Source organism: Caenorhabditis briggsae, assembly GCF_000004555.2.
Source record: "Caenorhabditis briggsae complete genome, chrIV, whole genome shotgun sequence".
In the NCBI taxonomy this organism is placed as follows: Eukaryota; Metazoa; Nematoda; class Chromadorea; order Rhabditida; family Rhabditidae; genus Caenorhabditis; species Caenorhabditis briggsae.
In genome coordinates, this window is record NC_013487.2 from 11,533,872 (window position 1) to 11,549,679 (window position 15,808).

Genomic DNA, 15,808 nt, shown 5'->3' on the forward strand with positions numbered 1-15,808 from the left:
GAGGATGAGGAAAAAGGTTTAATTGACGGATGGTCTAACTTGGCAAGCAGCCAATTGGCTATGTATGCGATCGCTAACGATCTACGTACTCCAACACTAATCGAGCTGCAAATGCTACTTGGAGTCTCTGGTAAGCGAAAAATAGAAAACTTGAAAAAGGTATGAGCGGCCCATTCGGGAAACGAACGATAAACAAGTGATGGGAACGTAGCTACACTCCCAGTGATGCGTGCGCATGAAACGTGGAAAATAGATTATGAGCTGGAATGACGTGGAAAATGCGCGCGCGCCTTTATCCAAATTGTGACCTCCTTGGATCTCAGAGTTGTAGTTGAATATTTGGCGCTTTAAATCTACGAAAGTACTGTAGTTTTAAATAGTGTTGAAAAACAAGCGTGTTCAAATCTATTGGGTTACTGTATTCAATAGTGAGAAAGGCTTGATTCACCTACAGTAGGAATCAATCCAGTTATTAGGAAAACAGAGTATCAAAGATCTGATAGTTTTCTTAATAGATCGAAGTCAAGTTCACCCAAACAGGCAACTTTTAGCTCAAATATCTTGATTCCTGTGGAAGATATTGAAAATCTATCAACTAATAAAATGTTTGTGATAAAATTATAAATAAATAATATCAGTTGACATATTTTTAATATCTTTCACAGGAATCGAGATAATTAAGCTAAAAGTTGATGATTTGGGTGGGTTTCTATTAAAGGGAATACGGTATCTGCATTCAAAAATGTTCGGCTAATATATGCTGGGTTCTTTGAGTTTTCATTGTCTCTTTGGTACTGGTTCACTAGCTTGGTATCTTTTCAAATTTGAGTGAAAACTATTATCTTATTTGATCTGATAGAATCGCACCCTAACTTTCAATTTTGAGCCAATTTATCTCGGTTCCTGTGAAAGATATAAAAAATCTGGCAACTGATAAAATGTTAATCATAATAACACCAATATTTTATCAGTTGACAAATTCTTGATATCTTTCGCAGGAATTTAGACAATTGCGCTTAAAATTGATTGTCTGATTGGGCTTCTTTTAGAGAAAATGCGGAAAACGGTATACGATAAACGGTAATCCAAAGTCTCAAACATCATTGACTTTGTTCACAAATTCTGAAACTTAGTGTTCTAATTTCTTTTCTTTGATTTTTCATTCGTTGGCTACAGTAAGACGAATGTCTTTGATCTGGCCCTTTTTTTCAGATAGGGCATTTCAATTTGTCTCTTTGGGTCCAGTTCCCTAATTTGGTATACTCTAAAAGTTTATTGAAAAACTACTCTCTGACCATGAGAAAAGTGCAAAACATTTAGAAGTACATATTGAAATTCAAATTTATAATGTCTTCGAAAAAAATGTATGAGTATCAAATAGAATTGAACTTTGACAGTCCATTGAAATCGATTATCGCATTTCTTTTAATAGAAGCCAACTCAAACCGTCAAGTTTGAGCTCCATTATCTAGATACATGTAAAAGATATCAAAAATATGTCAACTGATAAATTGTTCCTCATATTATCACAAACATTTTGTGACCCTTTTTTGATACCTTCAACAGGAACTGAGATATGTTGACTCAAACTTGACAGTGGTTTTACGGTAATAGATAAATGGTTCTCAAAAAAGAAGGTGTTTTTTTTGAAACTGAAGTGATGGAGCGAGTTTCCTCTTGTAACTGAAATGAACACCGCAACGGACTCAAACCGACTGAATTTGAATTTCTCCACCAAATTTTTTTTTCAAAGCCGTACACAAGTAAAGGTCGTAAACGATGAGACACCGAAAACGCATGCATATTCATGCATATCAATGTGTTCGGTGTCGGCAAAAAAGTCTATTAAGGAAAGAGTCGATTTGATATGATATTTGCATTGGAAGATGTCGTGCGACTATGCAAAATAGATATACGGTTTCTTTTTGAAGTTTCTTTGAGCTGGATTGTTTTCTGGTGCGTACTACGGTAGCCAAGAGCAAACGAAACTAATTGAAGTTTAGAAGTTTGATTGATAAGTTCCATATAATCAGTTAAAGTTTGATTGACATGTTGATAGCAACATTAATCAAAAAAGAGCTCTCTTGTCAATTATCTTTTGAGAAAAGTAATTCAAAAAGAAAAAAGGTGGCCAGAGAGAAAGAAAAAGAAATTGAAAATTCTATAATTTCAGCACGGAAGCATGACTACAAAAGAAATCGAAAATCGGTGAGCGAACGGAAACCAAGACAAGCATACTCTGCAAGACAGTTGGATAGATTGGAGTCTGAGTTTCAGGTGAATAAAACTTCTTATGTTATAGAAAGGGAATTTTAATCTCAAAAAGTTTCCAGAACGATAAGTATCTAAGTGTGAACAAGAGAATTCAGTTGTCCCAAACTTTGAATCTAACCGAGACTCAAATCAAGACATGGTTTCAGAATAGAAGGTAAAGACGTTTTTCATGAAGGAAGTAGAGGAGTCGAGAAAGAAAAAAAATATGAGGAAAGGAGTCTAATGGGCACAATGTGTAGAAACATTGCTCAGGCTTCACCTCACAAAGATGAGTCATGATTTGTGTTATAACAAGTGACAGTAATGTTAATAGTGAGTAAGAAGAAGAAGAAACCATTTGTTGAGATTACAAAAATGTGTTATTTAAAAAAATTGGGCTCTGCCCAAAAGTTTTTTTAAAATCAATATTTTTTGACCAAATCTTTAAAAAATCTAAAAAAATATTTATGACTTGAAAAGATTATTTCGTCCGTTTACAAATACTTTTTTTCGAAAAATCAAAAAATCAACGGAAAAATGGCTGATAGATTTCTTCCATACTTGAAAACGTGCCCATAACGGGCTCACAACGGATCATGACATAGTTTCTTTCAGGATCAATATTTTCAGACCAATCAAATTAGATAGGATAGAACTTGACGAGTACTACAAAATGATACTATTTGAAAATTTGTATCTTGTCTATGAACGAAGTTATAAACTGTGAACTGTCTTGCCCCAGCCTGGCAAAGCCCCGTTTTGTCTGTAACTTCGATCATAGACAAGATACACTTTTCGAAATAGTATCAATTTGTAGTACTCGTCAATATCAATCATATGTGATTTTATTTAGAAAAAATATAGATTCTGAACGAAATTATGTAATGATCCGTTATCGGCCCGTTTTCAAGTATGGAAAAATCTATTAGCCATTCTCCAGTTGAGTTTTTGATTTTCCGGAAAAAGTATTTATGGAAAAACAGAAACAATCTTTTCAGGTCTAACATTTTTTTAATGCGTAATTTTTTTGGAATCCATTCAAAAAATTATCTTTTGAGTTATTATAATTGACGATGGGGGTGATTATGATTGAAAAAACTAGACGGTTCTGAAACTGTTTAAAAACTTTAATTACTTCCTTTCAAATCCAGAATTATTTTTCTTATTTTGAAATTAAATAAAAAGAATCATAAGATTTGAGAATTTTTTCATCTAAAAACATGCTCTGGCTAGATTTCCTTAAGGAAGAGATAGTGAGAAAAAATGCGAAAAAGAAGAGAACAAGAAAAAATAATTAATCCCATCTTATCTTATAAGCCATATCCTACCAATCCAAAAAAATAGAAATTTTTTCGCGGCATTGTCAAATTTGAATTCCTATTGATTCAGGGAACATAGTGGAAGAAGAAACTTTTCGTTTTTTTCTCCTATTGCACGCTCTCCCACAGAACAATTCCGAACTGCAAATTAATTTCTACAGAAAATATTCTATAATCAGATCTACAGAAAAAAAGTTTGACGCGATCACAATTGCAGGTCTAAAACCATAATTTCAGAATTTTTTATCTGATTTTGTGGAGTTCCAAGATGATTCAAATGATTCTTAAAAATTAATTAGTGGTTATGAATTTATGTATGGTCGTTTTCCGGAAGAAAAAATGTCAAAAATGGTCATTTTTGAAAGTTTTTTACAGAAAAAATCTATCTCCTCTTTCAGTTTTTGACATTTCTAGGAGTTATATAGCTCAAAAAAACCGCAATTATTTTCTCTACATTTTCTACGGACGAATTTTTAATTCGTCTGATAAAACTTTTTTATAATTCAAAAACAACGCAAAAATGCTATTTTGTACAATTTCATGAGGTTTTTGAGTTATAAAAAAAGTTTTATCAGACAACTTAAAAATTCATCCATAGAAAATGTAGAGAAAATAATTGCGGTTTTTTTGAGCTATATAACTCTTAGAAATGTCAAAAACTGAAAGAGGAGATAGATTTTTTCAATTAATTTTTTAAGAATCACTTGAATCATCTTGAAATAAAATCAGATAAAAAATTCTGAAATTATGGTTTGAGACCTGCAATTGTGATCGCGCCAAACTTTTTTTTCTGTAGATCAAAAATTAATTTGCAGTTCGGAATTGTTCTGTGGGAGAGCATGTATTGCGAAATATCACGGAAAGGGAAGAAGCGGGGAGAGTGTGAAGAATCGTTTTATATCGTTTTACGACGATACAAAGCATGGGAACACCGAGAGGAATCGGTGTAAAAATATATATTTCTGAAATTTTAGGAGAAAAAAAAGAGAAAATGTGTCAACCGAAATTAGAACAAATATTCTATAATCAGAAATTCCAGAACTAAATGGAAGAAGCAATTGACGTCTTCAATCCGTCAAATGTGCAAAGAAGTCCCTTCGACTCCTGTCGTCCCATTCCCAGCTCTTCTCTCCCAACCAAACACTTCGCTTGCCACGTCACTAATCTCTTCTCTCAACACCAGTGTTTCCAGACAAGAAGAATCCTCATCGGTCATTGATAATCATGAATAAGAATCTCAACTTTTTTCAAAGCTTTTTTCAATAAATTTTATCCATATGGTTACTATGATTGTATAAATTCAGGGGGAAATTTGTGTCTGGAAATTTTGATGCAATACACAGAATACAACTTTGTCGAAACAAGAATACGGTGTTTTTATGAAACTCGGAGAAAACTGATTAAAAAACAAAAAGGTAAATATGATACAGAAGTAGGTATAGTTATCATCGGTTTTGAATTATGGATAAACCCGCTGGATATGGTTACAATTCGTCGACACGTCTCGATTTGATATCCGCCATCATTCGATCCAACTCCGCTGTATACCGGAGAGTTTCATCGAGAAGTGCATCTGCTTCGCCGGTCACTTTTTTGAGATATAGATCCTCTTTTTTAACTTCTATAAATATCACAATTAGAAATATGAAGCTCCAAGAAAAGTAAACCTTCACAAAACTGCGCTTCGTCTCGTTTCTTCTTCGACAGATGTTCTTCACAAACGTTCTCGAACGATTCTCTTTTCCTCTTCAGCTTGTCTTTCACGTCTTCTGGAAGTTCTGTTGATGGCTCCCAGTCTTCCAAATATCGTCGAGCCACATAAAGGGAAGTGTCCGGACATTGGAACGAACTATTGGTCACACAACTATACGATGGTTGTTTATCCTTCAGAACGCTTTCGTGACTCTTCCTTTCCGACATCATCCAGTCGTCTGGAGCGTTAAACTTGTACCTCGTTTCGATTTTCGTACTTTTCTCGAAACGCCGATAAAACTCTTCTTCTCGTCTCTGTTTCTCTTGGGCCGACATCCTTTTATGCTTTATTTGCCGGGCAGAAGATCTCCATTTTGTAAACGCGTCTCGAACCATTCGATTCTGCCGCTTAACCTTGAATATCTTCAGCTTGATGTGATTGGACGATCGATTGAGCATCGGGCAAACGGGGGAGGTGTTTTGACTGCTGCTACCGTATTTCTCGTTGAGATTTTTTGCAATTTCTGTGAAAAAAGAACGATAAAGAATGGAGAAAAAGAAAACATTCTGAACCTTCTGATTCCCATCGGGGGACACATCTTCTAATCATGTCTAACTTTCGAAGCTTGGCCTCTTTCTTAATTTGAACCCAATCCCTCCAGCGATTCCAGAATTGCAGTAGCCACTGTTTTGACATACGATCACGGAATACACCCAATCTTTCCAGAATAGCTTCTTTCTCATTGACCATATCTTCGCAGATTGACTTCACCCGACCGTCGATACTTTTGAGCACTTCCTTCCAGAATTTTTCAGTGATACTTCGAGCCAGTCTCCGTTCTCGGTCGTGTTTCTCCCGCTTTAATTCCTCTTCGGCGATCTTTTTCAGTTGTTTTTCGGCTACTTCTTTTTCGACTTTCATCGCTAGATTTCTTGCTATTTCTTTCTCTTTGTTCATTCTTATTTCCTCTTGTTCCAATCGTATCCGTTCTGCTTCAGCTTTTCGTTGTCGAGCGTTTTCCATAGCAACCATCTGCTTTCGAACTATCTTCGCCTTTCGGACTTCTTCGTCGACGATGCCGTAAACCACCTGGTCCACTACTCCAGACGTTAGCTTTTCTATCAACTTTTCACGCTCAGCCACTCTTACTCTCTGAAAACCGCTTGTTTAATATTAAGATCGACGATTTCCAGAAGATCTCACCTTCAACCTCTCAGCTTCAGCTTTCTGCCTTTGTTCCATCGTTGCTTGCGCCTGAAGCGATCCAGATGAAACAGCAAACGAGGAAGACGCATCATTGATAGTGATTGGAACATCAGATTCGTTAAGGACGGCTTCCAATACCCTATCATGGGTATACTCCTGATGATGATTGAAAGAATTTGAAACGTCACAGCGGGAAGCGATGAATTGGAATAGATCTGGTCCATACACTGCAGAACTGAACTTTCCAGTACTCTTTCTGTCGATCCAGTCGTATGTTGTGAGAGGGATTGTTTCATTAAGAGTAAGATCATCTTTGGAAAGCATCACATAATCCGTTCCTTCTGTCCTCAAACCATAAGTATGAAGCATGCTTGTAAGATCTTCAACTTTATCAAAAGCCAGTATTCGTTGAAGTTTTTCCAGTGGGAATGTGTTCCGTCCGTAGGAATTGGTCATGATTGATACAGCATTACTTCTAGTGATATTGAAAAGTTTGTGTGCTACGCAGCATTGAAGATATGATGCATCCGTCTGAAGAACTCGGAAAAATCTACAGTAGTTCTTGTCACGAAAAGCTGATGCTAATTGGAGAGCCAGACGAACGGATTTCGATTGACGAACTTCACTGCGATAAGAGAGGACTTGCGATAGAATATTGGTATCATTCATATGGAGCATAACATCATAGGAACGAAATTCGGCTTCATTCACACATGGTATTCCTCTCTTCTCGAAATCTTCATAAAAATGTCGAAGAGTTTGTAGACATTTTCCCAGGGTCTCGTTGTTCATTGCTGCATCGAAATATTCCGTTTCGAGATCACAGAGGACGTAACCAAAAAGGATATGAAGACGTGTACATCTTTCCACCAAATTCAGAGCCAACGAATCAGAAAGAGACAATTGGGTAACTTCCTTCCGAAGAGCACGTGTTCGATTCCATAGGAAATTGTACCAAGCAGCACGTTGCTCAGCAAACTCTGGGAACTCATCAAGGACCTCAAAAGGGGAGTTTCATTAAAAATGGATACGGTTTTTTCTAGAATCTTACATTATGAAGGAGATAGCACATTGCATGATTCATTATCTTCTCTGACCGTAACTCATGTGGTAATGGTCTCTCTTGGTCTGCAGCTGATCTCGCATACTGTTTCACCATCATTTCATGAGATACATCACCGGTTTCTTCATCGCATTCGAATGGTGAAACTCCTTTCTGCACTATCCTCTGATACCGTTCTTTCTCTGTACACATTTCTTCGCATCGCTCCAGTCGTTGAATCAACGGACTGTTCACCTCTCTCAATTGACACAGAATCTTGTCCCGCTCGTCCAGTAGAATGTATTTATCGTAGTCTTCCGGGCACTTTTGACCTCTCAATCCAGCTAGTTTTTGAATAAGTTTCGCTTCCTCTGATCCCGTTTTGAGTTGTGGTCGGGACTCTGGAGCTGGCGATAATCTTGATGATGGTTTCCACGTTCGATCGGCTGAAATTGAATACTGAACAACAGGTCAGTTTTTGTGTAAACCTGCCTATTGGTTTGAATGATGAGGTTTTTTCGTTAGATAATCCTCCGAATCCTTTTGAAGTAGAACCAAAGGAGCCAGAGAACAGTCCAGATGGTCCCTCCATCTTCACAGCATGATCAGTCTGAATATTTCATCAGATCATTTTAATCAACGTCAGAAAAAATACCTCGTTGTGTCCTTCTTCGACAACCGGCTTTGGCTTTCCAAAAAGACTTTTCACTTCGTTATTGGGTTGTCCAAATTGAAATCCGACTCGCTGAGAAGGTCGAATTGGTTTTGGTTCAACAAGTCTCTTCTGAGCTTCGCCAGTTGCACCTCGCTTTCTAAAAGTGAATGGGCCTATCGTCGATTTTCCTCCCTCCTTCAAACGAGAAGGAATCGCAAACGCTCCTTCTTGTAAATTCGGAACTTCTGTAACATTCTTTTCACTTTACTACTATTGGTTTCTCACTCACTGTCATCAGATGAATCTCTTTTTGCTTTTAAAACTGGTGGCTTGTTTTTTCCCACCATTGTAAGACGACTGGCAAGGGAGCTGCTTGAAGCTAAACTGACAGAGGGTTTCGGCTCGGGAGGAGCATCTTGCTTCGCGGCAGCTTGTGCGTGAAGTGAAGGCTTGCCAAAGAGTGAACCAGCACCAAACGCTACTTTTGGAACGGCTGCTCCGAAAGCACTTGGAGCTGAATAGACACTGATGACAATTTTTTTATTTCGGGAAAAACTACCTGGTGGAGCAACTGGTTGAGTTTTACCCAAGGTACCAGCTGAGTTGAAGTTAAATGGTGGAGGATCCATAACCTAAAACATTAGATTACAAGAAATTCGAGATGTTTAAAAAGTCGGAAAATTTCGAAGTTTTGAACATTTTTTATCTGGGAAAATTCAGAAAGCTCTGCATGTCGGCGTCTATCAAATTCCTGTTATGTCTCATGTCCGCAAACTCGTTTCTACGCAAACACCAACACATACCGTATCTTTTACAGTTTTAGCGCGTGGAACGATTTCTGTTTCAAATTCCGGATTTTTCTCTGCTCGTTACATTTGGAGACCCACAAATATCTGAGATCATCAAAACTTTAAACATAACTTCCGCTCTTGTCAGTACCTGCTATTGTTAATTTCCCTTTTAGTTGTCATAGACTTCTTCTAAATATTTTTTTCGAATTGATTGAAAATGTTCACTTCTTTCATTGATTTGTTGCATGAATCGAGACATTTTCTATTACTTTGTCGCAATTCTAACGTCTGGTGTATCATGATCTAATACTTACTAAGCAAAGCGCGGCGTAGCATCGTTGTTTTCTACAATTCAGAGTTTGCGCGGGAAGCATAAATAAATTGCTATATTTTCAGGTTACAACCTTGAATGATGCCGTCGTCCGAAGGCTCCTATAGAGATCTGGAGAAAAAGCTAAAGGATGGTCTCACTTCGATTTCGGCCGACATTGTGGATAAATATGGCAATTTGAAGGTCGCACTCAATATCAACAATACCGCGAAGCTGATTTTCGATCGTCTCGAAAATTTGGAAGACACCGCTGAAATGTCTTCTCGTGAGCTTTCAAATTTAATTGAGCAAACCGAGAAAGATAGTCCGGAAATGCTTGCTGAAATCAAGACACAAGCTAGGTCATGCGAAAATCTCGTGGAATTTTTGCAATCAGTAACTTTACATGTCCAATCGTGACACAATTTTAAATGTTTCAGATGAAAAAAGTGGAGGAACAGCTGATTATCATGCGAAGCAAGACCACAAACCGAATCGAATGGGGAAATGCCATTCTCGCTTGCAAAGATTATCTCAACGAAACGAATCTGCTTCTCGAAGGAATTCAATGCGAAGGATTTGATATGAGCATTCCGTTGAAGCATTTTGCAGCTGAATATTCAGTGCTCAGTTATAACTGCCGCTATCAACTATCTGCCGATTATGACCGCGCTATGAGCGTTCCAAAGGTGTCCAAGAAACAAGGCGGTGACAAATCGAATGTATCGGTCACGGTATTGAATCTTTCAACACCAGAAGAACAGAAGAACATGAATGAGACACTGACAGCAATGAATATGATCGGTCAGCTACCGGAACGGTTGGATGCATGGAAGACTGTAATCCTCAATGTCTTCTGCGAAGCAATCGTGTCGAGTCGGGATGGTGTCGATGTTTTCTTCGTCGACAACCCGACTCCTGCTCAAACAAGATTTTTGATCAATCAGAAGCCACGTGGAAAGAAAGATAAACCGATGGATGTCGAGAAAGTTCTTCAGTAAGTAAAAATATGTTTTGAATCGTTTTAAATTCGTATTTTAGGTCCATGGACGTGTTCTTTTCGAAACTGTCAGATGTACTTAAGTCTCACGAACTTCTCGATGCTTGTGGCAAATCCTTTGTGGCAATGATCGGCCATGCAATTCAACCACAACTAAACGAAATGATCCTCAAGGATGTAGTCGCAATTGCTGCTCCAGTCACTGAAACTGCCGAGGAAGACCAAGAAATGTTCCTTCGCTTATTGCAGTTCGGCGAAGACTTCGTTGAGAATATGAAAACTCTTGGTTTCTTCTCCCCAGACGCAAAGTTGCTTTTCTCACTCGACACTGACACTATTTTTGTAACACGCCGCTGTTTTGCAATTGTCTCGAAAGCCAATAAGCTGATCAATGAGACATATGATAAATTGGTAACTGTTGGAGTCGATGATACAGCTGTGAAGGATATTGATCTGCTATCGAAGGCCCATACACATGCAGAACTGTATGCTAAGGAGTACGGAAACGATCTTGCCCGCCTTTGGAGTCACAACGAAGAGTCGCAGTTCCCATCTTTCTTCGCTTTCCAAAAGTGTACTGTAAGGTATTCACAGATTATTAGTTAGTGATCTTTTCTTATATACGTTTTTTCCAGTGCATCAACAATCAGTTTTGTGAATCTACTACGAGATAATGTCAAAGCGGCATTCGCCTGTGAAGATGAAGGAGCTCGAGCTAAATTGGCACTTACAGCTGAGAACATCGTTCGTCTCTACGTAATTCAGTCACCACGAAAGCACGCTGAACTGTTCAGTTCCATTCCGAACATGTCCGCCATTTTCTACAATAACTGCCATTATATTTCTCACTGTATTATGACTATGTCATTCGAAGCGAGCGGTGAAAATCAAAAAACACTGCTTGAGCCTCTTCTTGTTGACTCCGTTATCAGATTGCGGAACGTCGCTGCAGATTGTATGGAGAAAACATTGACAAGATGCAGACGAGAGATGTCAGCCTATTTGGAGGATCACAGTATTTTTGAGCACTTGCCAGCCAGTTACAAAACAACGAAGAGCACCTTCGCAACACCTGATCAAATGGTCGAGATGGCTGACCTTTTAGTGCCGAAAGAAGAACCAAAAATGATTAAATGTCTGGCTGCCTGTCTCTTACATATCCGCCTGATTGCTCAGAATCTTCGAGAACCACTAACCGAAGTGGTGTACTGCAAAGTCATTGGATCACTAATATCATTCCTTCTGGATTCCCTTGTTCGACATGTCGTCACAACATCAGATTTCCGAGAGAATGATGCCAATGTGATGGCAGATGTCTTCAAACGGCTGCTTGAAGTTGTTGCCAACATTGTCACATACCGAGAGCAATCGAAAGTCACTGATTTCTGCGCACGAGAATATTTCCGTCTGAACGAGATAGTTTTCGTGTTAGGAAACCGAATGCAGGTATAACAAGCGGATCATGGTTAGCAAAACATATATTCCTATTTTTCAGGACATCGAACACCGTTGGTTCAACGCAAAGGGTCCAATGGCCGAGCATCTCAGCCGATCAGAAGTCGTTGGCCTCATCAAAGCTCTGTTCGCCGACTCCCAACACCGCACCGACCTTATTGCTCGCTTGTAGTTAACCGGATTCTTATTTTCAATTCACTATCATAATGATTTTTCTTATGTCATTTTTATTAACCGACATCGTGTGTTTTACCGGTTTCATATTCTTCGCTTCCCGCTTTTTGTGAATAAACTTGAATTATACAAACAAGGATTCCAGATGACGAATCTGTCTCTCCTACTTCTAGCGTCCTTGGAATGTGGCCAACTTTTCAAAAACTTTTTTGGCGCGCGCAGTCGGAGAGTACAGACAGTTAGAGAAATCACTTTGAAAGATCGTCTGAATAGTGTCACATGAGGAGAGGAAAAGGAGAAAGAAGCTGAGCTTCATCATCATCCATTCCGAACCAGTTGTGACTTTTAATCCCGTCGTTTCTCCTCCTACTCTTCTGTGACTTCGCCCGTTTCCTTTCCCGGCGACAATACGTTCTACTCTACTTATTTGTTCATTCCATTTGATCCTTCTTTTTTTCTTTTTCTCATTTATCCACATCTCCTTCTTTTTCCGTTTTCTTCCAGGCCCTAATAGTAATCTACTTCTTACTAAGTAAACTTTTCTGTGTGTGTGTCTGTGTGTCCGTCTCGGACATTTACTTGAATAACTCCAAAGGGCATGGGACTCCTATAATAGTGTGTGGTATGTAGCCATGGACTACCGAGCGCTTCATGTCTATGGGCCTTCTAGCTAACAGGGAACCTACAGGGTTGAGAATCAAAATTTTCAAAATTATGCTCAAACTCAATAAAACTTTATGAAATTTTGCAAAACGGTTTTTGGCCTATCTATGTGTTGCCTACATGAAATTGAGCAAAAATTTTCAGAACTTAAAAATTTTGAAAATTTCGTTTTTTTCGTCTATCACTTGAATTTCAATCCTGTGGACTACTGAAAATGGGTCATAGTAATTTTCTTTTGAATACAAGGTTCTTAAGTTATGAGGAAAATTCTAGAACATTCCAGAAAGTTCCATAAAATTAAAGAAAGTTCCAGAACATTCTAGAAAATTCCCGAAAGTTCCAGAAAACTCCAGAAAATTCCAGAACATTCTAGAAAATTCCAAGACATTCTAGAAGTTTCTGAACATTCTGGAAAATTCTAGAAAGTTCCAGAAAAATTCAGAACATTCAAAGTTCCAAAACATTCTAGAAAATTCTAGAAAATTCTAGAAAGTTCCTGAACATTCTAGAAAAAATTTTAGAACATTCCAGAAAACTCCAGAAAATTCCAGAACATTCTAGAAAATTCCAACACAATCTGGAAAGTTCCAGAACATTCCAGAAAGTTCTAGAACATTCTAGAAAAATCCAGAAACTTTCCAGAAAGTTCCAGTAAATTCTAGAAAGTTCCAGAACATTCTAGAACGTGCTAGAAAATTCCAGAACATTCTGAAAAATTCCGAAAAGTTCTAGAAAGTTCCCGAAAGTTCACGAAATTCCAGAAAACTCCAAAACATTCTCGAAACTTCCAGAAGATTTTAGAAAATTCCAGAAAGGGCTAGAAAATTCTGAAAAGTTCCTAAACATTTTAGAAAATTTCAGAACATTCTGGAGCATTCCAGAAAGTTCCTAAACATTCTAGAAAATTCCAGAAAATTCAAGAAATTCCAGAAAGCTCCAAAACATTTTAGAAACTTCCAGAAGATTATAGAAAACTTCAGCAAGGGCTAGAAAATTCTTTAAAGTTCTAGAAAATTCTGGAAAGTTCTAGAACATTTTGGAAAGTTCCAGAACATTCTGGAAAGTTCCAAAAAGAGCTAGAAAAATCCAGAAGTTTCGAGAACATTCTAGAAAGCTCCGGAACATTCCAAAAAACTCCAAAAGACCCAAAACATCATTAAAGCTCTAGAAAATTGTAGAATAGTCCTGGAAATTCGAAAAAGTTCAAGAATATTCCAAAAAATCCCAGAAGTGCCTCGAACGTTCTCAAATTTTAGCTTTCTCTATAAAATATTGCAAAATTTTCTCTATATTTTCATTGTGATCTAGAACCAAAGGCTTAGAAATAATAATGTATGTGGGTAGTTCAAAATTTCAGGAATTCGGAAAAGCCGAGTATTTAAAAAAACTCGGAAATGCAGAAATTCGACAATTAAGGATTTTAGGTTAGAAATTCGAGACTTTAGAAAATCAAACAATTGTATTCCCTTTTAAATAAACATGTATTCTGTCGTGTAGAAACTCGGAAATTCAGAAAATCGGATATCTTTTTTCTCAAAAAAGCGACAAGACTTAAAGGTGGGGGACAGGAGATTTTACGGAGGATTTTTGGAGCCACGGTATGCATTCTACCGCGACGGTGTACAACGCTTAATGTCACTCTGCGTACAGCTGTCGTCCTCGCCCTTATGTATGCAATCGGGCGGCATCTTCCTCTTTGCCCGCGTGGCTCAGTCGGTAGCTGCGCCGCATCCTCAATCCTCGCCCCCCACAAGTTCTACTCCTCGAGGGGCATATTTGAAAGTAATTTCGAGAACACCATTTTTTCATGTCTCCCCACCTTTAAAAGAAATTATCAGAACATTGAAAAAAGTACGCCTGTTTTATCAGAGGTAGGCATCAAATAGATGTGGGCTTCTATTGGAGAAATCACGGTATCTAGAAATTCCCATATTAGTAACATCCAAAATTTAAAAATCGAAGTACTTGGAAGTTTCGGGCACTCGGAAAGTGGAAAATCTAGACATTAGAAATTCAAGTGTAAGATACAGTGAACTGAAGCCAGGAGGTTGAGCCCCCGACAGGGGGCTCAAACCGACTGGTAACTAGTAATCTAACATCGTTTTTCGGTCTTTTTTCTCGATTCAAGTGACCATTCAAATGGGATTACGGTAGATTTGGGGCAAAATGAGAAGGCGCTTTTGGATATTAATGTCATATGAGAATTCTATTTTGTTTGTGGTATTGAAAGGCGATACTCGACTGCTTGAATTCCAGGTTTTCATTTGGTATGTGCTGATAAATGTCAACAGACAGAGGCAATGCTATTTTATTACCTTAAAACCTGAATTAGAAGGACCGGCCCTTCAATTGTCCCAAGGTACCTCTGGATTGCCCTTCTATTAGAGGGGCCCTTCAATTACAAGACCGCCTTCTATTTTCGGGCCATTTTTCTGAAAAATTTTATCGAAAAATCAGGTGAATTTTATTTCAAAAACAATCACAATTCATCAATTTCGCTAAATTAAGCAAGTTTTTGTACAAAAAAACAGTGTTTCAACAAATTTCCGCGAAATTTTGGAATTTCCGGAACATTTTCTACTGAAAACGTACGGAAATTTTTAATTCCAAACAACAAATTTGGAAGAGGACCGTTCTAATACAGGTTTTACGGTAGGATATATCTTAAAACCATCCGAAAGTGTTCTAAATTTGGCCCTCGAATGAAGACCATCCCATCAATCCATCTCAATTCGTCCTCCTATTCAAACAAATACAAAGCATGTCTTTATAGAGTTATTGGAAGAGTGCAAATTGCACCTGTTCTTCTTGTCCTTCCCCATGTTGTTCTTCTTTTTCTTCTTTTTGTTCACTGCGCGGCTAGTGGTAAAAAGTTGTAAAAGAACAGATGTGCGTCGTCGGTCCCCCGTCTCCTGTCCTTTCCGCCTTCTAATGAATTGGTGTGTGTCTCTGTTGCAATTTCGCCCCTATGGTGTCTGGTCATTGCTTTTTTGAATCTATATAATCAAATTTTTGCATATATTGCATCTTTTAAGATCTAGGAATACGGTTTATATAGTTTTGCCAACTGACTGTATATCAGTCGAAAACTCGGTTGAAAAAAAATTCAACTACTTTTCCAGTTTTATGAAAAATAAATGCAAATCTATGTTATTTTTTGTGCGCCGGAAAGTAATAATATCTCTCTCTCTCCCTCGGTTTATTTCATTCGTTCTCTCTCCACTTTCAGACCCTATTCATATTTTGG

General features: G+C 37.9%; 3 protein-coding genes across 3 annotated transcripts; 2 read left to right on the top strand and 1 right to left on the bottom strand.

Moving 5' to 3' along the window:
* Positions 1 to 60: 60 nt before the first annotated feature.
* Positions 61 to 4,804, top strand: Cbr-ceh-19 (the record flags this gene model as incomplete). The annotated part of the gene is made up of 4 exons (XM_002634321.2): positions 61 to 130; positions 2,174 to 2,277; positions 2,334 to 2,428; positions 4,612 to 4,804. 4 exons carry the CDS (start codon positions 61 to 63, stop codon positions 4,802 to 4,804), a joined length of 462 nt encoding a protein of 153 aa, XP_002634367.2.
* A 252-nt stretch (positions 4,805 to 5,056) lies between these two features.
* On the bottom strand, positions 5,057 to 8,797 carry CBG17718 (the record flags this gene model as incomplete). Its single annotated transcript, XM_045235938.1, is given in 8 exon segments — positions 5,057 to 5,239; positions 5,256 to 5,788; positions 5,838 to 6,417; positions 6,469 to 7,470; positions 7,523 to 7,959; positions 8,006 to 8,123; positions 8,169 to 8,413; positions 8,458 to 8,797. 8 exon segments carry the CDS (start codon positions 8,795 to 8,797, stop codon positions 5,057 to 5,059), a joined length of 3,438 nt encoding a protein of 1,145 aa, XP_045096263.1.
* Positions 8,798 to 9,371: 574 nt separating this feature from the next.
* Positions 9,372 to 11,896, top strand: Cbr-czw-1 (the record flags this gene model as incomplete). Its single annotated transcript, XM_002634319.1, has 5 exons — positions 9,372 to 9,665; positions 9,710 to 10,266; positions 10,311 to 10,853; positions 10,905 to 11,715; positions 11,765 to 11,896. The coding sequence occupies 5 exons, from the start codon at positions 9,372 to 9,374 to the stop codon at positions 11,894 to 11,896; spliced, it is 2,337 nt and encodes a 778-aa protein (XP_002634365.1).
* Positions 11,897 to 15,808: the final 3,912 nt, after the last annotated feature.